The 23298-nt window shown below is 28.5% G+C and overlaps 3 protein-coding genes and 1 pseudogene across 3 annotated transcripts in view; 3 read left to right on the forward strand and 1 right to left on the reverse strand.

Moving 5' to 3' along the window:
* Window positions 1-23298, forward strand: part of LOC113373177 (kinesin-associated protein 3-like) — a 108455-nt gene that overhangs the window by 78887 nt on the left and 6270 nt on the right. The gene's annotated exons all lie outside the window — the stretch shown is intronic.
* LOC113373178 lies at window positions 11888-17192 on the reverse strand (annotated as a pseudogene).
* On the forward strand, window positions 17357-18587 carry LOC113373182 (60S ribosomal protein L35-like). Its single transcript, XM_026613498.1, has 3 exons — window positions 17357-17441; window positions 17598-17734; window positions 18320-18587. The coding sequence occupies exons 1-3, from the start codon at window positions 17439-17441 to the stop codon at window positions 18549-18551; spliced, it is 372 nt and encodes a 123-aa protein (XP_026469283.1). The 5' UTR covers window positions 17357-17438; the 3' UTR covers window positions 18552-18587.
* LOC113373180 lies at window positions 20997-22118 on the forward strand. The gene is made up of 4 exons (XM_026613497.1): window positions 20997-21181; window positions 21566-21720; window positions 21873-21992; window positions 22061-22118. The coding sequence occupies exons 1-4, from the start codon at window positions 21036-21038 to the stop codon at window positions 22102-22104; spliced, it is 465 nt and encodes a 154-aa protein (XP_026469282.1). The 5' UTR covers window positions 20997-21035; the 3' UTR covers window positions 22105-22118.

A 23298-nucleotide genomic window follows, 5' to 3' on the forward strand; every position in this document is an offset into this window, starting at 1 on the left:
GTTCTAAGTATAAACACTCAAATTGACACAGACAATTGTTTGGCTATAACTCCATGTGGAAAATTAGTTTTGTCTTTATTAAAAGAGACCTATCAAGAATTAGGACTAGAAGGAAAATTATCACAATTTTGTAAAAAAGAAGATTATCGATATAGTAAGTATAATTTATAAAACCTGACAATTTCTTGTGTGTTGTTAAAAAGTTTTTACTGAAATATTCTTTTATACATTTGTTACTTTTTTGAAGGATATTATTTGAATTTAGGCAAATTTTGGATTAAGTTATTTGATATGGTGAATTAACTTTCTTTAAAACTTTGCTCATGCAATTGACCATTGTTATTTGATATTGACTTATTTCCCTTTCTTTTGCTTTTGAAAGGTATTAGGAATAGAGATATTAATCAAATATTTGTTCAAATAAAACCCCAAGACTCAAACAGATCTGAATTAACTTTTTTTTGAGTTGCATATGTTTTGCAAAATAATTAATTCGTAAACAATTCACCCAATAGCAATATTATATTTGCAGAATTTGTGACCTGATGAAACCATAATAATATTAAGTTCGTAATAAAAAAGGTTTTATTTCAATAATTGAATACAATCATGCCTAAGAGGAGGCAGCCAATGTCCTTGGAGAATATTGCTCTCCAAAATTTAACATCCTGGATATGTTTAATAGGACAAAACATCATGCCAAAAATCACTTACATGTCCAAGGCCGAGCCTGGAAATGCTTCTGATATCTTACTAAGTGTAATAAAATATCTCAGTGACATAATTCAGTTTAACATGCCTTACAATCTTTATGACCGCCTCAGTCAAGAAATGTTCAAAGCTATCCCGGATTTAATAGAACGAACTAAACGTGCAATGGATTTAAGAACCTCTATGGCTACCTTTTTAAACCAGATAAATGTAGCAGTTACTTTATCTGAAGTTCTGTTATCTCCCTGCTTGACTAATTTAAATTTTGATGATGTACCAAAAGTGATGAGGCATGTTTTTTACAAAAAATTGCCAAAATTGACAGGTTTATTGAGCTTAAACTTAGGCTCAATGTCTGGAGGATGGAAAACGTTTGACATGGAACCTACTGTAGTTAAAGGAATTTCAAATATGAAGAATTTATCATTCTTGTCCATAAATTATGATTGTACTGATAATATACTTTTATGCCTATGTGAGCACTGTCCAAATTTGAAAAGCATTGACTTGTCTTCTTCGAAATTGATCAATGATGACAGTATCGATATACTGATAAATTTGAAAAAATTACGCTATGTTCAGTTATATAGAACTTCAGTGACACTTGAAGGATATGTAAATGTATTACTGAATCTTGAACACATTGAAGACTTAGGGCGCTGCGATGAATTGGGTAGAGTTTTAGAATATATTAAATTCAATCATAAATTTCAAACATTTGGTTTAAAAAAATTTGTCAGCCGCTATGCTCCAACAAATCATTTGCAGCTTCTAGCGGATATGTGTCCTTTGATATCAAGTGTATCTATTTTTCATAACACATTATTGAGTGATTTAATGGTTTTGATATCTTTTGAGCGATTGAATGATTTGAAACTTCTTTCATGTGATTTTTTTGCTGATCAAGTGAAACATTTACTTCAAGTAAAAGGATGTAATTTAACATCCCTGCATTTGGAACATGTAGATGAGATTGATTTAAATGCCCTGATGTATATAAGCCAGTTTTGTCCTGATCTCAAAACACTAACATTTTATAATTGTGAAATGATACAGTCAACATCCTTATATACAAACAAAAGATTAGATATTCCGCCATTCATGAATTTGGAACGATTAACATGCATTGCTGAATGTTTGCCACAACATTTGGACTTTTTATTGTCTAATTGTTTCAAAGTCAAATATATCCATTTTGGAACTTCTATTCCGACATCAGACGAACTTATTGAGAAGGTTTTGTCTAAAAATCCGATGATTTATCTAGAAGAACTACGTGTTTTGCATTCTGATAGACTAACCATAGCCTCCGCGTATAAGCTCGTAGAAATATGTCCGAATTTAAGTATACTCACTGAGCTGGAAAGCTGGCGTGTGTCACAAGTAGAATTGGATTGTTTCAAACGATTTATTAAAGAAAATAACTTATTTTTGGATATAACTCCTTTCCGCAGAATTGAACTGTAAAAATACTATATTCTGTGATATATTTGTAATTTAATATTTATTTGATACACTGTTTGTTTACCTACTTTAATCATAATATGTATAATACTTTGAATAAAATTTCTTATAAAAATATCAACTTTGTTTTTTTTTTCTTTTGCAGTTGTCCATATAGATCTGAAATCTGATTTATTGACGCCTGGGAAGAAATATTATGATCGCGTTAAATGGTGCCTTTCCAACAATTTACAGCCTATGTCGGTTATTTTGGCTTGGATTCCAAATGAAAAATCAATTTGTCCATCATCCATTGCAAGTTATTTTGATTCATTAAAATATAAAGTTCATTTAGGCCAACCAAAATTTGAATCTAGAACTAATTATAGCGTGCAAGTTCCAATACTTGATATAAGCTCAAATGTGAAATATTGTACAAATGCTGAATTATTAGAATGGATAGGAATTCATAGCATAGGTGCTAGTTTAGACATGGAAAACTATGATTACTTATCAAGCTATCAAATTCCGGAACAGAATACCACATTTGGCCAAGTATTGTATTTAAAAGCTACAGGATTTTACTCAGCATCACAGGTTTTAGAAATATTTGATGCAATTAGGTAAGACTATATTGGATACTAAATATATATAATTACAATACAATTAAATTTCTGCCCTTAAATTTAAAAACATATATTTGTGACTTGTTTCACTGGTTTAATTCACTCTATTATTTTCTAATAGATTTTTTTAATATCCCAAGTTATTTCGTCTAAGAAATCTGTTTCAAAAAAAATTATGGCCAATAGATACAAACATGTCTTAAATTTTGGTTTCATGTTATAACTAAATTCTGTAATATCAATCCAATTATTCATTTACTATTTTGTTTTTTTTTTTAACAGATCATATTCATCATCCCGTCCACATTTACCTTGGATATCATTACATGTTCAAGGCTTTCACGATAGCCCAGTAAGCTGGGGATTAAAAGAACACCAATTTTACACAAGTGGGGATAATTCTTACACAATCGTCATCAAACCAGATGACCAATTTATTTTACAGACAATTATAAGTTCAAATAAAAGACCTAAATAAGTTTGTTTTTTTAACTATGTTTAAGTAACTTTTTGTGAATAGAATGTGATTATGTTGAAAAAAAAAATATATATATATATATATATGTATATATACACACATTTGTTACTTTTATGTTTTTTATTTATTATTATTTATTATATTCTGTAATATTTTCTTTGTTACAAATGCTGAATGCCTTAAAAGAACATTACAAGTCAATAGATAGCACCTATAAAATGTTATTTGAATAGTCTTTGGATTGCTATACATTTCAAACAAATCCATTCACTTTTGGCGAATATAAGTGAATTTTACAAAGTTTAAATTTAAAGTTTGAATTCCGCGCTCTAAATTATAGACGACAATTATTTTGACATATGTTGTTAACTTCAATTGCGACAGTTGTCAAATAGATTTTCGTGAATTAACATGCCGTCGCGTTAATTAAGAGTTTTTAATTAAATCCTTGATTGGATTTTGTTAATTTGTACATCAAAACGTGTAATTAATTTAGTAGATCAATTTGATAAAATAAATTTATCGTGAAACGTTAATTAAAAGCTAAAAAATGGGTGGAAGTGTGGAAGTGGATTTTGAATCAATTTTATAATTAAACATTTTATTTACAGCGTCAATGTATCCTTTATTTATATATATGCAATTAGAAAATGTATCATTTATATATGTGCTAGAAAGTGCCTAGGTTTACCTTGAATAGTTTGATAAGGATATAATATTTTGAATCAATTTTATAATTAAACATTTTATTTACAGCGTCAATGTATCCTTTATTTATATATATGCAATTATAAAATGTATCATTTATGTATGTGCTTTTGTAGGTTATACTTTATCACTTCCAACTCAACAGATATGAGTTTATTATCAATTTTTAAATTCACGAAAGTCTCTAACATAAGTCGTGTGTTGTGTATTGTGTAATGACTTTACTCGGACAATTGCAATATGTCATGTAAAAGACAAAGTTATGTAGTGGTTTTAAAGTAGTGAGTTTGTATCGAGTACCTGAGATTTCTGGCAGTTGCTCCAGAGGTGGTTGGAGTAATGACTATGTTCCCTGGGAGCTGCTGTAGAGGATATCTAACGATGTAAGTGCAAAGCATGTTTTATACAAAGCGAGTCAAAGAATATATTTCTGATATATACAGGCATTTATCATATTACATTTTATACACTTATATTTTAAATATTCAATATTTAACTTTTATATATATTTATATATATATATATATATATATATATATATATATATATGCATTAAGTTTTTCTTAATTTTGAATTTAAAGCAGTCAAATAATTTGGAAAATCTTTACTTCAACATAATATTGTTTATCATCTTTAGTGAAACTATAATTTCAATAGAAATAAATTAGTGGGCGTTTACAATTACTGACGCAGATTGTATTACATGCTACTTTTTCTGCTCGTAATAATAATTTTTTTCAATAATAATATATTTTATGCTTGTTTTTCATATTGAATGAAATTAATTGAAAGGTGCTTTGAGAACTTGTCCCTTTGTTATCCGATATTATTTATAAGGCAGCCTGTATACATTTTAGTGGAATATTTTCTGGCTCGTGCATTATTAATATAGTTGTATACATATATCTGCTGAAAATATTGTTTTTATTATAATAATTGAGTCGATATAATTTTTTTAATAAGGTGCACTTTATTAATTTTTAATACATAGAATACAATTTGTTTTTTGTTAAGTCATCAACAACTATTATGCTAATAAAAGATTTTAAAATAATTTGGCAGACATATGTGTAAAAGACGTTGTTCTTATTTAATTTGCTATGGGGAAAACATGTTGATTCAGTTTTTTTTATTTATTTATACAAGTGCCTTTTATGAATGTTTTAAATCAATATAAAAGAAAAAAGTTTGTACTTCTCAGAAATCAGAAATAGGTTCAGAAATTCTTTTATTTTATAAATCAAACTATTTTGTGTGGAATTCAGAATTCTTATATATTAAATTTTTGTTGCTAAATGATTAGTTAACCAATACAGCTTTTTGTATGCTTTGATTACTTATTTGTTGAAGGGGCCCTAGCACCTTACCTCAGGTAACTCCTAAATTGGTATTTTGTTACAAATTAAAAGTTACAAATTTACTTTGTTACAAAAATCTCTTTTTTATTACCCCTCTTGTTCATTATTATACAGAAAAAATATTTGTATTTGTATTTGACATTTCCAGTATCAAGAATCATGTGTTTTCCCCAAGCGATATTGACTGCATGAACATTCTTATTTATGGATAACACGATTGCTGGTTTTGATCAAATTCTTTCAAATATTTAATACGACTTACCAAATTGTTAATTATATGCAGCTTTAAAAGTCTTTTACTGTAGTTTTCTTTTAAATTTATTCAATTATATCGCTTCATAGCTAAATGATAGATTTTTATTCTTTTGTTGCTAAAAACAATTTTGATCAAGACATACAATCAAAGTTTCAAAGAAGTTGACTTGAATGATTAGGCAAAATTTAAGTTTGATTACAAGTTTATTATTCGATTCAAGTTGTAAAAATTATTTAACTTGATTTCTAAAGGATAACAATCAGCTTTATACAGTTTTGAAGTTTTTAATGTTCAAGTTTTTAAACATTTTTTATTATTTCATTTTACAAGTTTTATTGAATTTCTTTTTTGGCTTTTTCCAATAATTTGTATATTATTCAAGTCAACTAAATTTGTTTTTGTCTCGATTAATTGTAAAGGTTTCACATGTTTTATCAAGTCGTATAAACAATTTTGATTCGATTAATATCATTTCATTTCATCGATTAATTAAATAATTCTCTCGAATAATTTTATTTTTTAAGGCCAATTTTTCTGATTATAATTCTTTCGAATAATTTTTTTTTTCTAAGTCATTTAGATATTTTTTTTTTTTCTAAGTCCAAATTTTCTGATTATAATTCTTTTGAATAATTTTTTTTTTCTAAGTCCAAATTTTCTGAAACCTTTTCAATTAAGACAGACGAGTTATTTATGCATGCTGTATTATCCCAAAGCCAACATTCGAATGAATGAGGCTCACATTGAATATTTCACAACGAGAAAATTTTATTGGGGCAAAGTTAAATATTTGAACTAAGTCCCAGTAATTTTTTCTCGTTGTGAAAATTTCAACGTGGACTTCATTTCATTCGAGTGTTGGTTTTGGGAATTGGTGTGAGGGAACACTAAAAAACATAAAAAAGTTTCAACGCTGAACAGAAAAGAGAAAAATTGACCTGGGACTTAGGGGGTTTTTTTTAGGTCCTCCCCTCCCCTTCCTCCTCCTCCTCCTCCTCTTTCCCCTTTTTTTTCCCTTTTTCCGCTTTTTTTCCTTTTTTGGTGTTGTTTTTTTCGCATGTTATGGTTTTTGGGTAGATTTTGGGTTCGGCATGCATCTTCCGCAATGTGTCTCTCTGCGTGTAACCTCTCGCATCATGGACCTCTGGTTGACCATCACTTGGTGTGTTCGTTTCAGGACCCTTTGCGCTCGCCAACAGCCGGTCACCAGCACTGCTCCATTTTTTCTGCTTCAGAGTTGGTCGTCGTAGCCTTCAGCCGGATTCGATCCGTCTCACCTTGTGCCTGCCTCCAGAGCGATTTCACCGAGTATGCGGTCACTTAAACCGCTCGGCTATTTAAGTTATTGATGATAAAAGTTATTTTTATTCCTATATTGTATTAATATTGAATTTTAATAAAGAATATGTATCATACACATCTCTCTTATTCATCATCTGCCTCTACCCCTCTCTTTCCCCAGTTCTTCCTCTACTTTTTTTTTTTTTTCTTTTATGTATCTCTCTTACAGTCAAGTGCGAACCTTGAATTTTTCAGAAATATTCTAAGTGTCAAGGTCGAAATGCGACACCTGAATTTAATATTTTGAACTAATATTTGATAATTATGAAAAACTATACATTTGATTTTTTTGTGCCTCTTCTGGAATCGAACCGAGATACGCTGAGCAATCTTAGTGGTCACTTAACGATCTCGGCCAATTGGTTTTACAAAACCGCAGTCTTTTGTAAAAATATAAAGTGTTATTTTCAAATTGAAAGATATAAGTTTCCTAAAAATGTAGTATGCCAAATGTGCGAATGGCCGAGGTCGTAAAGATGCGGTTTAGGCCAGAATATCAATTCGAAGTTCGCCAGTTCGAACCCCCTTTGACTGAAAAAAATATTTGAAACCAATAATTTTTCAAACTGTGTAAATAAATAAGACATATAAATAGAATTAAATTTATTGAGTGTCAGTATTACAAAAATATATATAATATATATATATATATATATATATATACACGCATGTATATATACGCGTATATATATATAAAAGATAAGAAAAAGTAGGAGAAAGATAATTTTTTAAAAATTCATATTTACCCCTGGTTATCAGTACACCAAACCTACTTTGGTGTAATTTAAAAATCTTATTATTTTTCCGATAAAAAGACAGTCTATCAGGAGCAGCCAAAATTGGTCAAAATCGTGACTTTCAAATGCAATTTTAAGGCACTTAATGAATGAAATTAATAATTTTAATTAATGCTTTGTGTAGACTAAAGTACAATCTTTATACCAAACCAAAAACAATACAAATTTATCATCGTCTTCATAGTTAAAATCAGCTTCAAAGTTGGCAATTTTTCGAACTTCAATTTGTTACCAAGGGCAGAAGAATTTTTTTTTTCCAAAAACTAATTTCATATTCGGAATCAGCGCCTCGAAAACTATCAGAATCGGTCAAAACATTTTGAAAATCGCGAAAAAAATGTTCATTTCATTAGTAAAATTTTGATTTTGCATCCAATGATTTCGATTTTTTGGGGGATGTATGAGGATTTATCCAAAAACGGATAATATTTTCGAAATCAGCGTCCCAAAATCAATCAAAACCAATCAAAACATTTTGAAAATCGCGGAAAAAAGCCGTTTTTTTTAAAAAAAATCGATTTTGCAACCAAAGATTTCGATTTTTCGCGGGGTGTATGTGGGTTTATCCAAAAATAGATAGCATTTTTGAAATCAGCGTCCGAAAATCTTTTGGAATCAGTCAAAATATTTCCAAAATAGCGAAAACAAATCTATTTTTTTGCTAAAATTCCGATGTTGCAACTAAAGTTTTTGTTGTTTTCCAGTGGTACACGCCCTGAAAGCTAATCAAACAGGATAATTTCGTCCTTGGCGTAATAAAAAATCATCCAAAAATTTTGTCCAATAATTTCTTAATCATAAATTTCTTTTAGTATAGAGGAGACCCAGATTTTATGTTGCCTGTTCCTATAAGTGCATAAGTACCTGTAATAAGAATAAATATTTATTCTAAAGATATACATTTAAAATAAGATTATTTGTTACTTAATACCAGACTAGTAACAATAAGTAAGCTTTGAATATTTTATTTGAAAATAAAACCACAAAAACTTAGTGAAAAAATCCGTGGATAGATAGCTTTGAATAATTTGTAGGTAAGTATATAACCGAATATATTTATCGTTTATTATAAATCGAATAATTTGGTATCATCACTGTAGTTTCAATAAAGGCATGAATAGCAATCTATGGTTTTGATATGGTTTATGATTTATAAATATATATATTTTTAATATGAATAATGATATGAATAATTTAAAATGCCTAATGCCAACAAAATTTTCAAGTCGTTTGATAAAATGTAGACAGACACAAATTCACGTTGTAGTTAAAAATTATACAAAATTTCTGTATGCAAGTATATGTACTAGTTTGTACTAAATTCTAGTAAATTTTATCTAGTTTTTACTAATGTAAGTAAATTAACGTGCCAAAAAAAAAAAAACTAAAAGTTATTTGAAGAAAAGTAAAAAAAGTCCGAAATCTACATATTACGTTTAAATTTGCGGTTCAACTAAAAATTATTCAAAATTTTGATATGCAAGTATATAAAACAAATGATACTATTTGATGGTAAATTTTATCTAGTTCATACTAAAATAAACAAATAAAAGTATCCGAAATAAAATTTCCAAAATATTTGACAAAATGTAAAAAAATATCCAAAATCCACCTATAGTCAATTATTAAACATAAATCACCACAAATTATTCAAAATTTCAATATCAAAGTGCATATAACAATTTATACTGAATTTCAGCAAAGTTTATCTAGTTTATTTATACTGAAATAAACAAATTGTCCGGAATTCAAATTTCAAACAAATTTTCCGAAATATAATATGGTTTATACTAATATAAACAAATAAACATGTTCTGAACATAGTTTGACATAGTTATTTGACAAAACGCAAAAAAAACGCCCAAGATCCACATATAGCCATTTATCAAACTCAAATCAGCGCTTCAACCACAAATTATTCAAAATTTCAATATGAAAGTGCATATAACAATATACAATAAATTCGAGAAAATTTTATCGAGTTAATACTAAAATAAACATATAAAAGTGTCCAGAATAAAATTTTCAAAATATTTGACAAAATGTAAGAAAATGTCTAAGATCCACCAATTATTAACTCATATCAGCGCTTCAACCCCAATTATTCAAATTTTCTATCAAAGTGCATATAACGATTTATACTGAATTTTAGTAAATTTTATCTAGTTTATACTGAAATAAACAAATAAATGTGGCAACACTCGTTTTCATTAAATGGTCTAAAAGATATTAAAGATATAAAGCAATTAGGAGATCTAATTTTGCCTAAAGAAAAATACGTATAAAAGAAAATGATAATTTTTGAAAAGCAACATATGTAGATATTTTATTAAGTAAGGTTTACATGAATGTATACCATAGTAAAGAAAATTTTAATACCTATACCAAACCCTAATTCAATTATTAACAACTCATACAAAAATGTTGTGTAAAAAATATTTTTTCAAGAAAGTGCACTTCCTTTACAACGTTAATAAATAGCAACGTGTGTTAAACAGAAACAAATATATTCTATATATTTGTCGATTATAATCATCAATTTGTACTTACTAGATATTTTTGATGTTCAGGCCATCATGTTAGATTTCATAGCTACTCTCATGATTTCATTGAAGGACATATTTGCAAGTTTAATTGAACTCATATAGAAACATATATAAATTTAATTTAAATGGTGAAGTCACAGAAATGCACAACACTTCTTTTACATCTTTCTTTTTGAATCATAAAACACTTTTGAACACAATTGATCATAAACAATTAAACTAACATTAACCATCATAAATAAAATCCATACCAAATATTTTAAACTATAACCGTAATTATGAATAAATAAAATATAATTATAACCAAACTAAAACTTTACTGCTTACTCGGAGCTGTCAAACTCAAATGTAGTTTATTCTTATTTTTCTATTGGTAGAAGTGATTCATACCATCATTTTCGTAGAACTTTTTCAGCAAGAAACCAGGACCGCATTTCAACAAATTTAGATATTTTAAATAAATATGTAAATTAGTTCAAAAAGTCCCAAAAACACATTATAAAATAACTGCCCTGCATATTTATACATGATAACCGCCCTAGGTCAGATATTACTAAAATATGTATTTATATTTTAAGAATACACTACGACCTTTCTAATAATTTACAACCTGTGTCGGTTATTTTGGCTTGGATTCCAAATGCAAAATCAATTTGTTCATCATCCCTTGCAAGTTATTTTGATTCATTAAAATACAAAGTTCATTTAAAACACCGAATACAAAATCTAGAACTAATCATAGTGTACAAGATGCAATACTTAATATAAGCTTAAATTTCAAATATTGTGCAAATGCTGAATTATTGGAATGGATAGGAATGCATAGCATAGGTTCTAATTTAGACAAGAAAAACTTTAGACACTTATCAAGCTATAGGTGCTAAGCTAAGAACATTACATTATATTTAAAAGCTACAAGTTTTTACTTGGCATCGCAGGTTTTAGAAATATTTGATGCAACTAAATAACACTATATCTGATATTTCTTATTAAAACCATGCAGGAACTAAAATAAACTCTCCCAAAATTTTATTTTATAATGCATCTTACCTATAATCCTAATTAATACAGTTTTTAAATTTTAACCTGAAAAAGGTAAGAGTTTATTATTAAAATAATTTTTGAATAATTATAATACCATAATCAAAAAAAGTAATTAGATTTCTGTCCTTAAATTTAAAAACATATATTTGTGACTTATTTCACTGGTTTATTTTACTCTATTCTTTTCCAACTGATTTTTTTAATATCCCAATATATTTTGTCCAAGAAATCTGTTACAATTTTCAAGAAATTTTTTCTTTCAATTTCATATTATAACTAAATTCTGTAATATCAATAGAATTATTCAATCACTATTTTGTTGTTTTTTTATGTATTCTTAAAATATAAATACATATTTTAGTAATATCTGACCTAGGGCAGTTATCATATATAAATATTTATCTTCCTGTCCACATTTACCCTGAATATCATTACATGTTCAAGGCTTTCATGACAGTCGACTAAGCTGGGGATTGAAAAAACATCAATTTTACGCAAGTGGGGATAATTCTTATACCAGATAACCAGAATAACCAATTTATTTTACAGGCAATTGTGGGTTCAAATAAAAGACCTAAATAATTTTTTTACCTATATTTAAGTAACTTTTTGTGAATAGAATATGATTATGTTGAAAAAATAATAAATATATATACATATATACATTTGTTACTTGCGGCTTCTTCTTGCTTCATTTGGATTTTTTCTCATCCAATGTTTCATATTGCCACCATTATGTCTTATTCCCAACATTGCTGATCGTGAATTTATATCCTTTGTTACAAATGGTGAATACCCTAAAAAGACATTTGAAGTCAATTGAATTATTTTTTAACTATATAATTTTATGTATTATATAGTTACAGAAGTTTGTAGTTGGCATTATTACCTGCAATATAATCTGGATTCAAAGGATCATTCTGTAACATAGCTTGCTTACTAACTCTTTGTTGGGGACACGTTGGCCTTCTGAAAGAATGGGATTGTTAGCATGTTTTCCTCCTTTTGGTGTCGGTATACTGAATTTTTTTCCTCTTGCTGTTAATGGTTTTCTCAAATTTATATGAATCTGCAAAACAAAAGCATTTATAATTATATAGATAGATAGATACTTAATTCAAATTCAACATTTACAATTTAAGTCAATACAATTATACTATAATATAACTAAATTAATAACAGTTATGTTTATGAACAACTCCAAGATTAACCTAATGACAATTAATATTTATCTTGGATTAAAAAATTCATTAATTGAATAGATAGGTTGATCTATAAGATGTTTTTTAACGGCAGCATTGAAACCATTCCTGCTTTGACTCTTCCACTAATTGGGAAGCCTGTTGTAGATCTCGACACCCAGCTTGTCCCTTTGCGAGGAGTTCAGCTTCAGTTTTGGAGGTACAACAGCACACCTGTTCCGCGTGTTGTGGCCATGGAAGTCACTCCTCAGTACATGATTTGTTCTGTCTGCATGGACCGCAATCGCCTGCTGGTACATGTAGAGGATGGTAACAGTCAGTATTCTAAATTTAGTAAACAAGGGTCTGCAGTGCTCCCGAGGTGAGGCCCCTCCGATTGCCCTTACAGCCTTCTTCTGTAAATCCATTATCTTGGAGGTATGCGCTGAGTGTCCCCATGCCAATATTCCATATGAGAACACAGACTGAAACATGGCAAAGTAAGCCTCTCTGGCGCATTCCTCATTTATAATGTGTCTAACTCTTCTGATGGCATATATTGATTTTGAGAGCTTAGTACATATTGAATTTATGTGCTTCGCCCAGGTTAGCAGGCTGTCCATGGTGAGACCCAAATATTTAACTTCCCCTCCATGCAGCTCCTCATGTCTCCTACTGGAAGTAAAGTTAATATGGACAGTTTTCCTATTGTTTAGTATAATTTTGTTGGCTGAAAACCAGTTTTCAACTTGCTTGTGGGCATATTGAATTTTTTCATTCATATTTCCGATGTTCTCGTCCGCAACCGCCAATGCCGTGTCGTCTGCAAATTGCGTTGTGTGGCAGCTAATGTTCGGTGGTAGATCATTCACAAATATGATGAAAAGAAGTGGTCCAAGAATACTCCCTTGGGCAACCCCTGCATTTAATCTTGCTATCTCACTTCGTTTATTGTTCCATTCCACAAACTGATACCTGTTACATAGGTATGATTGCATCAGTTTAAGGGCTAAGCTTCTAAATCCATAATATTCCAGTTTCCTGAGAAATATGTCATGTGGAACACAATCGATTGCTTTGCTGAGATCGCAAAATAGTGCCCCACAGTGTTTATGATCTTCCAGTGAATTTGATATAAAGTTCAAAAAGTCTAGCACAGCATCAATTGTGTTAATTTTCTTTTTGAATCCAAATTGATTTTTTACAAAATAATTATTAGCATCGAAGAAACTTGTAATTCTTAATGCTAACAACATTTCTATAATTTTTGAAAATATTGGCAGTATGGCTATGGGTCTGTAGTTTGCTGTTGATTGACGATTTCCTGATTTATATAATGGTACCACCCTTGCCAGTTTCATTTTCTCTGGAAAGATTCCTGTGGAGAAAATACTATTTGCTATCGTGCACAACGGTCCAGCAATGTACTGTGCAACAGATTTTACCATTTTTGTATTAATGCCGAAGGCATCAAACGATGTTTTATTTTTTAAGCGTTTAATTATTGTATTAATTTCCTCTGGGATAGTTGGATTTAAAAATATACTTTGCCCTTCACAAATACCTTTGTCAAATAAACATCGGCTGCAATTATTGGCTGGGGCAGATTTTTTACTACATTTATGGCTACATCTTTGAAAAAATTATTGAAGTCTTCAACACTGGGTGCCTCATGACTTATATTACCTGTAAAATTCTTACCAGTTTCCCTTTTTATTATGTTCCAAATTGTGATATTTTTGTTATCAGAATTTATAATGTCTTTTATATTTGTTTGTTTTTTTTCATGCTCCATCTTTTGGATGTATCGCTTTTTCAGGTTTTCATAGAAAGCTTTATAATTGGCCCTTTTTGTTTGTTTAAATGCGTCATATGTTAAGTCGACCATTTTCTTCAATTTCAGGACTTCTAAAGATTGCACTGGTTTCCATTTTTGTTTGATCGATACTCGTCTGCACGGAAATGCATTTAGAGCTATCCTTTCAAATATATTTAAAAAGTTATTAAACTGATTGTTAGGATCCTCACCTATCACCGAGAGTTCCCAGTCTACTTGGCCAATTTGATTAACAAATATATATATATATATATATATATATATATATATATATCTATATATATATATGAATAAATTGTATTGAATAAATTAATTTACTTTGTATAATTGTTTGGTTATTTTTGTTTTATTATTTAACTAAGTAAAAAAAAATGTTATGTGTTAATATACAACTGTAATCAGAATAAAAAATGTCTATAAACTTTAAATTACTTATTGAATTAATTTTATTTGATCTATTTTTTTACCTTTTGCTTTCCATTTTCATCCAAACTGACTGAAACACGTTTTAAAGTTTTATTTCCACAGTTTGGGCAAAACACTTTAGTCATAATACTTGTAGTTTTAAAACATGCATAACAGCGCAATATAAAAGTTCTTAGTTGTTTAATAACTCGACCATCTAATGCAGCAACATTTAAGCCTATTTGTTTCAAGACATTTTGCATTGCAAAATCAGTAGTAACGCAAGCAACTACTGAAGGTTTCTCTTCTATAATATCATTGTTTAGGTTCTTTTTCACTTCATTAATATTACTTGGAGTGATCCATCCAAATTCATCATCATCATCTGAAATAAGTTAAATTCATCAATATGTATATATTGTGTTCAAATTACAATCAATTAAATCAATAATTACCATCCTCTTCTTCAGAAGAGCATTCTTCATCATCGTCATCATAATCCTGTTCTTCATTATCATCATTCAATTTAACAGGAACTAATAAATCATTTACTGCATCAATGTTGAGATTTTCAAGCTTTTCATTTATATTATCTTCAAGATCATTATCATCAGCATCCAAATCATCTTGCTCTGTTTGGCAATCAAGTTTTGCAGAGTCTTCACTAGTTTTAGCAGAGTCCTCACTAATTATAGCAGAGTCTTCGCTAATTTTAGCAGACCCAAAAAATGATACAGCATCTCCAATCTAATATATTTAAAATTATAGAATAAATTGGTAAAATAAAACAATATTAATTTGATTAATTGCAAATGCTCAATTGTACTCACCGAATTTGTGCTGGGTTTTGCAGCACTGGCTACAATAGTTTTTTGAACTATTGGAGCTTGTTTTAAATGCTCTGTTCCCACTAATTCCTTTTCCAATTGGTATGTGAGTGCTATAACTTTTATATCAGTAGAAGATAAACTGGCGTAGTCCCCAGTCTTTTTAGAGAATTCTGTGACAAATAGTATATTTTCAGGAAATACTTCTTTTACTTTGATATCATAAGGTAAAACAACTAGTCTTCTTATTTGACGCTTATTTGTAACTTCATCAATCACATCAGATGTTGTTATGATATTTTTTCCAATTTCCTGAAATTATAAATAGCATTTGATGTAATATTTGTACGTAAATTATACATGATATATGATGTTTGAGTGACTATTATAAATATAAAGCATATTTAGTACAATTCATATTTAAAAAGATTATTGATTTTAATCATTTGTTTAAGAAAAATATTCATGTATATGAAAACACAAAGAAAATTAACTATATACACATAATTTTTAAAAATCGAGATCTTTATTTGCTTCATATATATATATATATATATATATATATATATATATATATATATATATAAACAAATGTATTCTGAGTGGATAAATAGATATTAATTAATATATATATATATATATATATATATATATATATATATATATATAAATATATATATGAGTAAGTTCTTCAAGGGCATACATCAAATAAAAGGCAAAGATTTAGAAGTTAATCTCTAATTTTTCCAAACGTTTCGACATAGTATTTTATGTCATCATCAGTGGATATAAATATGGTCTTACATCAGTAGCTAGCGCAAGGAACATAATTTTGCACTATCATGCGGACTACAGCCTCGGGCTCTGTCACATAAACTACGTTCTCTGTGCGAAATATATTATATATTTCACAAATATTTTGCTATACTCTGTTCAACAAAATAATATAAAAAAAAAAAACAAGTTAATGTATATATGATAGTGCAAAACTATGTTCCTTGCGCTAGCTACTGATGTAAGACCATATTTATATCCACTGATGATGACATAAAATACTATGTCGAAACGTTTGGAAAAATTAAAGATTAACTTCTAAATCTTTGCCTTTTATTTGATGTATGCCCTTGAAGAACTTACTCATATTTCTCAACATCAAAATTAACTATTTTAACATATATATATATATATATATATATATATATATATATTAATTTGGAAATATGAGCAAACAACACTCTTTTTTGCACTAATTTATTAAATAATTATTTTCACAAACGTTTCGAGACTAGGTTTGTCTCATCATCAAATTATAACACTGATGTATAACACATTCTAGTCTCGAAACGTTTGTGAAAATTATTATTTAATAAATTAGTGCAAAAAGAGTGTTGTTTGTTCATATTTCCATATATATATATATATATATATATATATATATATATATATATATATATATAGTTGTTTTCATAATAATTAGAAGAGGTTACTAGACACTAAGATTATTTGTAAGTTGTCACCTGTAAGGGGGCATTTTTAATAAAAGCACTAGTATCAACAATTAGGTTTTCAATAAGTTGAGGAGCCATATTACATTCAATAAAAAAAAAACAGCAGAGCAATAATTAATTTATTATACACATGGTCAAAAAACGTGGGATTTGCTTTTCAAGAACTGTCAAAAGGTGAAGCATAAACTACTGAAGCTTCAGGCAAATAGATGTCCCACCAAGTTGTAAATTATATCATTTTAAGGTGTTGCAGTTGCCATTCTGTCATCTTTTCAATAACTTCACGTTGTACTAGGCAACATCTTCTATAAATTTATTTTATGCTTTCTTTTGTCGGGTACGTTTCCGTGGCGAGTTCTTTCTCGAAACAAAATGGTATGTGTGAGACTTAAAATCTTAATAATCAAACATCAAATAGTGTTTTCCACATGAATCATAAATAAATAATTTAATGAAATTTCTTAATCGAGCTTTGCATTGTGATATTTTTAAGTGCTGATGTGTTTTTGCTAAATATATTATTTGTTTTAGGGTAAGGTTAAGTGTTCAGAATTGAGGACGAAAGACAAGAAGGAGCTGACAAAACAGCTCGAAGAATTAAAAACCGAACTTACGAGTTTGAGAGTTGCTAAAGTTACTGGTGGAGCTGCATCAAAACTGTCAAAAATGTAAGTATTCTATTTATTTGTCAGTCTATTATCTGCATTATTAAATCATTGCAATTATTAGTTCCTTCTAGTCATATGTTACTTGTAATTTGTTGAATATGTTCATGGGTTATTTATGACCAAGTAAATGTTATTTGGATTATTAAAATAGCTTGAGATTTTAGTCTTCCTAACCTATAACTCAGTTTCTTGTTTTAGATCCTAATTTCGTACCATAGCATTCGATATTAAACATTTGCTTTAGAACTTATATTACTAACAATTTAACATGTATCATTCACTCAATCTTTAAATAAAGCAAATAGCAATATTTGGAAACATTGTGCATGTGCGTATGATTTGTCCTGTAAAAAATAGTTTTGTCATTATTGGATAAATGCACATTGTTTGCTTTTTTATTTCACATTGGATGTGCTACTCAGTACTATACCAGTATTAAAATTATCTAAATTATACTATATACTTATTATAGCTATTTTGTTAGCTTAAATATTTGATAATGCATTTCAAGTCACTTGTTTTCTTAGTGCTTGCAATGATACCATATTTATTTATGATTTAAATTTGAATTTTGTTTTTTTTCAGTCGTGTAGTTCGCAAAGCCATTGCTCGTGTTTATATTGTCATTCATCAAAAGACTAAAGAGAACTTGCGCAAGTTCTACAAAGACAAGAAATATAAGCCTTTGGACTTGAGACCAAAGAAGACCAGAGCAATTCGTCGTGCACTTAGCAAACATGAATTGAGACTAAAAACAATGAAGGAAATCAGGAAGAAGTCCATTTTCCCACCAAGGAAATTTGCACTTAAAGCCTAATTTATCTGTTTATGATATAAAATAAATTTGTAAAAGCATTTGACTTCTTTTAATTTATACTTATGTGAATTTTATAAATTGCAATGTTAACTGCTCCTTTGGCTTTACAGACATAAGATGCCTGGTCTTTATGAGGTAGATGTGGCTAAAAGACTGTGACGAGGCTATAATTCATAAAATTGTATTTCTTTCCTTAGAGCTTTTAAAGTAAATAGTGAAGTGTTGAACTGTTATTGTAACTATAATGCAATCAAAATAAGAAATTAATTCTGATGTTTTAATAACCTGTTTGGGTTCAAAATTCAAATTGCTGTAAGTTTATCATATGACCCTTAAAGCTAATTTAGATAAAATACATATTTAGTAATTTTTAAAGAATGAACATAGCACATATCAATATTCTGAAATGTAATTTATAACTAAATAGTATCTACAGCTTGATTGTTAATTTGAGATATTTATGCTTCGGTATTATAAGGTCTAAGGTTTCAAGTTTCAATTCTTTGATTAAAGTTCTGTAAAATTTTTTGTTTTACAAAATTTGAAGACTAAAATTCAAGCAGAAAGTTTATTTTTTGTGAATAAGTACAAGCTAATTGATAAAGAATGTGCAATAAGTGATTTAATGAGGTTCCAAGAGATTATTGTAAGGATTTTGAAATAAAAAATGAATATATCTACTAGAGTTTATACAGTTTGTAGATTTGTAGATGCGAAAAGATTGAGCACCGTTGCTGTGAATCATTTACTACTGTGAAGTCCACTACAAAACAAGTTTTACGATGACAGATGATACGTGCAAATAGCTGTCATAAAATAAAATGTTTCAAGAAATAAATGTTTTTTTATTATTTTGATATAATGCTGTAGCTTTTATAGTTCGATATGGGATATTTATTAGATACTAGATTTTTGATACTTTTATATCTTATGTGTTACACTGGTATGTATTATGTCTAAAATGCAATATTTAATTAATGTCTTTATTTAAAGTATTTCGTAGTTATTCTTATTTTTAACTTGATTTTAAATAGTTTCGGGTGACAATTACTTTGTATCAATAACAAGTGATGGACCAGTGGTTTTAGGAGCTAAAATTAATTTTAAAGCGGATTTGTTTACTGATGATCAAAAACGTCCGAGTGGTTCTTTTCAGTATATATGGAGAGATAATGCTGTTCCTTCTCATCATTCTGAGGTGAATATTTAAATATATATTGTAATATTATCTTATTGGGTCATATGTAATATATCAAGCAATGTTTACAAAGATAATTGGATTTCCTCAATTGTTTATTTTCAGTAATTCTATATTTATAATTGAGTACATTATTAAAAATATATTCGAAAATTAAAATGATCAGATATTAGAATATATAATTAGCTAAAGCAATGCAATTGTCTAAAATTTGAAATATGGAGACTAAATTTATGTAAATTATATGAATTTATCTAAATTCATATTTGTATAAATTTGTCATTTTCCCATTTTCTTATCGTAGACTATCGAAACTACTAACCCATATAGTGAGTGGAGTGTATCATACCCTTACAAAGATGGATACCAGCCTGGTCTTTATACGGTAGAAGTAGATGTGGCTAAATGGTTTGTTGTTTTCTACGTTACAGTTACTTCACAACGTTATACTTTCAATGTTACAGGTAATAATTATAATATGTACTATAATATTTTCAATATATTGACTCCTTTTACATTTTGATATAAGATTGTAATTATTGTTAAAGAGATTTTTTTGCCAAAAACTTCGATACAATATTCTCATGTTTTCTCAAGATGTTTTATTATAATTTTGGAAGCTCTAAAGTTTATATTATTTAGTATTGGTTCATAAATATTATAGTTTTCTATTTAACTTATTATTTTTAGACTTGATCAATGGGCATATGCTCTTACAACAAAATCAAACAGTTCGAGATGATGTTTTTGTGTCAAATATTGAACCTGTAACACATTCAATAGTTTTGAATAAACCTGATGCACTTCTCTTGAAAGATAATGCTACCTCAGTTATAACATATTGGTTCATAGACTGCGGGTTTTATGGATTCACAAATGATTATAATTTCAATTACAAATTTACTGATGTTGGTAAAGAGCATGTTGTAGAAGCTCTCATTGTGGGTTCCTATGACAAGGTACGTATAAAAACGAGTTTTATAATGTATTTTAAAATTTACATTTTTTTCATTTTCTCACATTTTCTGTGATTTTGAAAATAAATCTATATATTTATTAATGATGATAATTAAATTTATTTTATATTTATTCATTTATAATTTCAGCTGCCTCCTATAACTACAACTACTACTACAACGACAACAACAACAACAACAACTACTACTACTACTACGACTACTACGACAACTACAACTACAACTCCAAAACCACCAACGCCAAATAATATAACAACCGAACATAATATTGAAAAAAGGAATGTTGTTAATGAAGTCAATTATAAGTCAATGATTTTATCCAAAAATACCAATGATGGGATAAATAATAATAGTGTAAATGATACAGATAAACAAATGGCAGTTGAAGCAAAGGTTTTTGCTAGTGAAAATGTTGAAAATGCAAAATACTCAGGTCATACATTGGACATATCAGGGTAATTACAATGTCAATGAAATCATTTACTTTGTGAGAAACTTGTACAATGAGTTATTTGAATATTAACATTAATCAATATGAATAATTGAATATTTTGCAAAAAGCTTCACAAACTGTAAAGCTTAGTGATAAAACTTTTATAAGTTAAAAGAGAAGCTCACGTTTTTCAAGAAATGATATCAAGTAGTGTATAAAAGTTATTTAATGGAAACATAAATATGAAGGTATATGTAGTCTTCTATCTGATTACATTATTATATTGACAATCTTAAGAAAAAAGGTTTCACTGTTTGCAAAGTGTGCTTGTGATAGACAAATGTTTTTTAAAACATACTATAATAATACTTATTTATTGCAAAAAGGTTCTCTAATATAATTTTAGGCCAGCAAAAAATGTATATAGCCAATTTTTGAAAAAACAAAGTGGTGCTTCTGATGCATCAAGTGTAGATTCAGATGCTTGCTTAAATAAGTCATATATTGCTTCAGATAAGATGAAAACATATGGATACTTTTATAGGAAAATAATTGCTCAAGGTATATAAATTAAATAATATATTATATATATAATATATATATATATATATATATATATATATAAATTAATTAAATATATATATATATATATATATATATATATATATATATATATACATGATTATATTACTAATATTAAACATTTCGAACAGCGCCTGTTAGTAATCTAACTGTAACTGGCAACAACTGGCTGCAACATGGTGACATGTTACGATTGCAAGTATCATGTCAAGGTTCTGCACCTTTTCATTATTGTCTTTTAATGAAACCAGGTAAGTTGTTATGCAGTTATTTTCTTTATAAAACTTTATATAAATCATCTAATTAATTTATATTATAGGTCTGTACAACATAACAGGAAAGAGACTTGTGACACTGAAATAACAACAGATTTATGTGAAATTCAATAGTGCATTATTTCTCTCACCCAGAGCATATACTATAGTTGTTATTATAAGAAACACCATTAAGACACTTATATCACCCGTCGCTATTACTATTTATGAAGGTATGTTCAACAAATTTACTTTTAATAATGAAGAGATATGTTATTTCATTTTTAATATTTCAGCCAAAAAGATTGCTCAATTGTCAGTTATCGTTGTTCCAGTTGTTTTTAGCTTTGTCGCTATAACACTAATTGTGTTTGAGTTGCTTATTATATACAGAGTCGTTCCAGGTGAGATTAGATTGATATATATATATTATATATATATATATATATATATATAATATATATATGATTATTCTCTGATGGTAAAACATTACTTGAAATGTTAGCGGTCAAGTGTCCCTCTTGTGATATTTGGTAATTTTGTTGCCTAACCCGTTTCTTGTTTTAAGTTTAACGGAGTTATATCAAATTGTTTTTAATTTTTTGAAATCGGCGTAACCTTTTTGAGAAACCGTCGACAAATCGTGAAAAATTGACTTACATACTCACCCACACATATCATTTTCAATTTTGATCTCAAATGATTTAGAATGACTTGAAACGTCGAGAAAACATAAGATTAACAATTCTTAGTCTATCATCAACAAATTTGATTTTGTGTCGAAATTATTATCTTTCTTTACTGCAAGTATTTGATATTTTCATCTAGATTCAACATTGAAGTGGCTGATTTCGATTTCGGTCGATCGTCTGCTGATCTAGAATATCGCACCTTCTGGAATCGAGTCGTATATAATATTAGAGAAGCGTGGCTAAATGCTCGGGGACATGCTCATGCCCGCCTTATAGGCGATAACACTTCCCATGCGGGGAGTTCAGGGTCATTAACACCACCTGCAGGCGCCGCGGGTGGAGCAGAAAGCCCGTCTTTCAAATATGGCTTCATGACATAAAGATTTGCTTTCATTTGTGCTGTGAATATAAGACCTGTTAACATTGATGCTTTGGGAGAAAAGAAATGAATGAAATAAGTTTTAACTCGAATATTGGTATGTTTTATATATAGACCAAGTAGACTTATAGTATCATAATTAAAAAATTAGGGTTATTGAGAATTATTTTGTTTCTATAAATCAGTGTTTTCATTTTGGTTACTGTAGAATTGTATAATACAAGAACCAAAT

Source organism: Ctenocephalides felis, unplaced genomic scaffold, assembly GCF_003426905.1.
Source record: "Ctenocephalides felis isolate EL2017-DRISC unplaced genomic scaffold, ASM342690v1 CF-g0.4_SCAFFOLD_01604, whole genome shotgun sequence".
Taxonomy (NCBI): Eukaryota; Metazoa; Arthropoda; class Insecta; order Siphonaptera; family Pulicidae; genus Ctenocephalides; species Ctenocephalides felis.

Coding starts and splice junctions, on each gene's coding strand:
- LOC113373180 (XM_026613497.1), top strand. CDS start 21,036: ATGATTTTATCCAAAAATACCAATGATGGGATAAATAATAATAGTGTA. Junction 21,182..21,565: donor CATACATTGGACATATCAGG/GTAATTACAATG, acceptor ATATAATTTTAG/GCCAGCAAAAAATGTATATA. Junction 21,721..21,872: donor TAGGAAAATAATTGCTCAAG/GTATATAAATTA, acceptor CATTTCGAACAG/CGCCTGTTAGTAATCTAACT.
- LOC113373182 (XM_026613498.1), top strand. Junction 17,735..18,319: donor GCATCAAAACTGTCAAAAAT/GTAAGTATTCTA, acceptor GTTTTTTTTCAG/TCGTGTAGTTCGCAAAGCCA.